The 4679-nt window shown below is 37.1% G+C and overlaps 1 protein-coding gene across 1 annotated transcript; it reads left to right on the top strand.

Annotated features, from left to right (window-relative positions):
- The first annotated feature begins 301 nt into the window (after positions 1 to 301).
- On the top strand, positions 302 to 4605 carry LOC126496271 (CCA tRNA nucleotidyltransferase 1, mitochondrial-like). The gene is made up of 2 exons (XM_050133804.1): positions 302 to 550; positions 3311 to 4605. Exons 1-2 carry the CDS (start codon positions 473 to 475, stop codon positions 3548 to 3550), a joined length of 318 nt encoding a protein of 105 aa, XP_049989761.1. The 5' UTR covers positions 302 to 472; the 3' UTR covers positions 3551 to 4605.
- The last annotated feature ends 74 nt before the right edge of the window (positions 4606 to 4679 follow it).

Here is a 4679-nt window from a genome sequence, read left to right on the forward strand (position 1 = left end):
GCTACATGGCTTCTCCTCTGACTCTGCCTCCTTTCTCTGAGCATTCAGATATTCAGATATTCAGATTAGTTTTCCCCGCCCACCTAAGTTCTGCCCTATAAACAGGCCAAGGCAGTTTCTTTATTCACCAATGGAATTATCAGCATTTAGAGGGGAATCTCACATCACCTCTGCCTCCTGAGTGCTAGATTAAAGGCATGTACACCACTGCCTAACTATTGTTTTCATTCTCATACAAGACTGCTCAGTTCAGTGATCTCCTACCTGTAATAGATGACAAGACCTTATGCTTATATGAGCTTTAATGTTCAATCCTGTTATGTTAAAAAAATAAACAAATAATCTTCTTTCCTCAGAATTATTTGCCAAAGAGAATCATGAATTAAGAATAGCAGGAGGAGCAGTGAGGGATTTACTAAATGGGGTGAAGCCTCAAGATGTGGATTTTGCCACCACTGCCACCCCTACTCAGATGAAGGAGATGTTCCAGTCAGCTGGTGTTCGCATGATAAACAACAAAGGAGAGAAGCATGGGACGATCACTGCCAGGGTGAGTGAAAGTGTAAATTGGTTTCAAACAATATCAACTTTTTAGAAAGTATAGAGAAGTCATTGCCTCCTGCCCTCTGAAATCTTGCATACCCCTCCATTGGAGCTATGCATTATATAAGTTTGACACTCAACTCACTTTCAGTTTCTGAGGGAAAACCAAGTAAGTCCTCTGTTGGAGATTTTGTTTTTAATTTGTAGGTTTAACGATACTCTTCATTTATGTGAGTTAGTTTCCTTGTCACCCTTCACAGCAGGCCCATATACTTTTGTTCTAGGGTATTATTAATAACTGTTCAGAGTTTGAATTTATGACTGTTAGTTACAACTGTGTTCTGGGAGTATATTTTATCAGATCCAGGCAGGTCTTTTAGAACATGCTCCATGGTACTGCTCTTTCATGGGGGAGAACAGCTCCATCTGTGTCACTGAGCTGTCCAGTGGGCCAAGATATGGGGTGGACAGCAGTGATCCTCACTACTACCTCCACTTCTAATTTGTGTCTTGTTAACAAAAAAGTTTTTAAAGAGTAATATGATTTACAACAGGACATTAACTAATTTTATAGCTGTATCTTATATTTCAAATGTTATTGTAAAAAGTTTAAAATCAACTAAATTGTTAATGAAATTGCCCAGCAACCAATTTCTTCGAACATGCTTTCTTTGTTAAATGAATGACTTGTGACATACATTAAAGTAAGTATAAATGTAGTGTGGTAAATATAGAAACTAGTAACATAGTTGTTTATGATAATAAATATGTACTATACATGACTATATGTTACGCTTTTGGGTGACAAATACTGTACTATGTGTATAATATGATAGACTGAGGTTCTTTGTTAAAGTGGCACAGGACTATATTTCTTTTAGTGTTCAGTTCTTGTTTCAGATTGAAAATTTTTATTTTCCCTTGGCTATTAGTTATAAATTTGACAAAGTGTTTTCTTTAAGCATTTTTTGTTTGTCTTAATGGTTTTCCTTAAATGAGCATGTTCTACTGTTCTCATTATATTCGAATGATGCTCTTAATGAAGTTTGGCCAGGCAGGGCCCCTTGGACATGTGTCCCCAGATAACTATGAATACAGTCTATCCCATTTGCAGATGACAGTGTCATGTCAGAACGTCAAAAGATTGTTTACCCATGCTTCCATTCTTCAGCAAAGTGACCTGTAGTTGGTAGTCTATGAAAGTGAGCTAATGCTCCTGATGTTAAGAATTTTCATTAGCAATCAGAATTCCACAGAGTCGTGTGCCAGGGGATAAGCTCAGTTGTGCTGTGGGAATGATCTTTCTGTAGTCTGAAATGTATTCCTCTAATTGGTTAATAATAAAAGCTGTTTGACCAATGGTCAGATGAGATAAAGTTAGGCATGATCAAACTATGGACTTGGATGAGGAGAGACCAAGAGGAAGATGCCAGCCAGCTGACAGGGGAACAAGATGTATTAGAGCACAGGCAAAGCCACAAGAAATGTGGCAAAACATAGATTAATAGAAATGGATTAAATTAAAAGTAAGAGCTAGTTAGTAATAAATCCGAGCTGTTCAGCCAAGCAGTCTGTAATTACAATTAAGCCTCTGAGTGATTTAGAAGCAGCTGCGGGATGGGGTGGGACAGAGAAACCTCTGATTACACAGTTGTATAATATTTTGAAAATTAAATAATGAAAAAGACAAGTCTTGTTGATTTCCACTTAATCCCGTTTTCATTGTGGTGTTTCATTTCTATCTATTATCAACAGTTTCTGGTGCCCCAAATTTTGATTATTTTTGGTCTATCTTGGTTTTGTATAGGGAGGAAAAGTATATTGTTTCTGATAATAATTTCACATAGTTTCCTGCATCAAGTCCGTTTCTTTCCTTTCATATGTCATTGTATCTCAAGAGCCTTAGTTTATGATGAAACTATAGGTATGTATAGCTTTGTGTCTGGAAGAGGATGTGAAACTGTGTGGAATGCTAGAACAAACTTCCTAATGAGGAGGTCCTAAGCTCCTGTGTGATTGAAAATCTCTGTGCTTGACTATTGCTAATTTGTCATTTGGCAGTGCACCACTGATACAATCAAATGAGCTTGCATTTGAAATGTGGTTTTCCCCACATCCCATGTCCAGGTCTTTCTCAGTGTTTTGCTCACACCATGTTGTTACCAGCCTTTGCAGCTGGAGGTCTCTTTCCTGAAGACTCAGTATTTCTTTCAGCAGCTGCTGCTCAGTGGTCTGTGTTCCAGAAACTGGTCTTTGCCTCTCTGCAGACTGGAGCTGTTCAATAGTATGTCAGAGAAGAGCTTGCTCTAAAGTGGAGTAACTGGAGTCAAATGTACTGAGTGCATTTCCTCCCACCCCACTCCTCACAGTTGTGTGTTTGTCTCTGAAATTAATCTTAATCACAGTGGGTAATTTTAAGAAACTGTTCTTTGGATTTTTTTTTGTACAGAGTTACATGTGTAAACTAATAGACTTTAAAAGACATACAGGAATTGGCAGGTATTACAACATCCTGCCTTGATGTAGTCAAGTTTTTAAAATACTTGGTGATACTAAAAACCAAATTAAAAAGAAAACAAAAACCTTTGTGGGGGCTCAGTAGGTAAAGATACCTGCTGCCCAACCTGACATCTTGAATTTAGTCCCCAGAAGACCAATAGTGGAAGGAGATAACGGACTTGGGAATGTTTTCCTTAGCTGTGGCACACGAATGCATACTCATACGTGCTAAAATTTAAAAAGATAACAAATTTGTCTTTAATTGCAGCTTCATGAAGAAAATTTTGAAGTTACTACACTCCGGATTGATGTCACCACTGATGGAAGACATGCTGAGGTAGAATTCACAACTGACTGGCAGAAGGATGCTGAACGAAGAGATCTCACCATAAACTCTATGTTCCTAGGTAATCTCTTGAGAAGTCAAGACTGTGTTTTAATTCAGCCTGTCAGGGTTTCCATGGTAAACTTGTGCCATGGAAATGGTGTTGAACTCACTAACTTATGAGAGCCAGTATATCCTGTTGACTGGAGCCAACATCTCTGGGCTCAGATTCGGTTACTCACTAGCTGCAAACTAAAGTATTTCTGTCAGCCTCCTTTGTTCTACTGTAGTGAAGATTAAGGGAATAAATTACCGTCAGTGCTTAACTGACACATTTGTACATTGTCTTTTAACTTACTGTACCTAAACAGTGCAAGAAAAATGTGTAACACAAACACTCCCCCTATATCATATCACTCTCTGCACTGTGTTTTATACATATGTATCCAAAAATGTTGTGTAGAATGGCATATAACTATCAAATCTTTGTTAGTGACTCTACATACAACCTCAAAATCTTTTGGAGCATCCAATCTTAGGAAGCAGCAATGAATTTGCCATAGATAATGAAACACCTGTCAGCTTAATCCTCTGTGGTATGAAAGGTGAGGAGAAATAGGAGTTGAGGTGAGTTGGGATGGTACATCTCTGCTACACCAATTTTTATACTTTTAATTTCACACAGTCTCTTTGTTTGATTATTGCTTCATGTCCTGAGGAAGTAAGTTTAGGCAAGATGGATATATAAAACTGTAGAATGCTAAAGTTAGTGATGGTGAGAGTTTCCAAAACCTAGGCAGTAAGGAGCCCAGATATTGAATGTGCTCTGTGTGTTTCTTTTTTTTTTCGTGTATGTTTTTCTTTTTACATAGTTCAAATTTAAACTACTTCATCTCGTTTTATAGAGTCTCATCCAACAGGAATATTTTCAGTATGCTTCACTAAACAGAAAAACCAAGTCTTTAAAAAAGTAGTATTTCACATGAAACAAAGCTACTCTTGATGTTGTTTTGCTGAAATTTATCATTTGCCCAGCTCAGCTACAGGCACATTGCATAAATTTAATCTGCTCAACAAGTCTATGAAGCCGTTTAATTGATGTAAATGCCTAATGTGTAGCTTGTAAATTGAACAATTAGGATTCTCGCTGAAGCAGTCTGGTTCTAAAGGTCATGCTTTTTATAATCTTTAGTGCTTTTGTTTGTTTGTTTTCTTTTAAATATAGTAATCCCACCAAAACAATAACAATGCTTACATTAGCCTAGTTTTCTTTAGGCTTTTTTTTTTTTTTTTTTTTTTTTTTTTTTTTTTG

Source organism: Alexandromys fortis, unplaced genomic scaffold (assembly GCF_014885135.2).
Source record: "Alexandromys fortis isolate MF-2015 unplaced genomic scaffold, M_Fortis_MF-2015_v1.1 scaffold_2285, whole genome shotgun sequence".
In the NCBI taxonomy this organism is placed as follows: domain Eukaryota; kingdom Metazoa; phylum Chordata; class Mammalia; order Rodentia; family Cricetidae; genus Alexandromys; species Alexandromys fortis.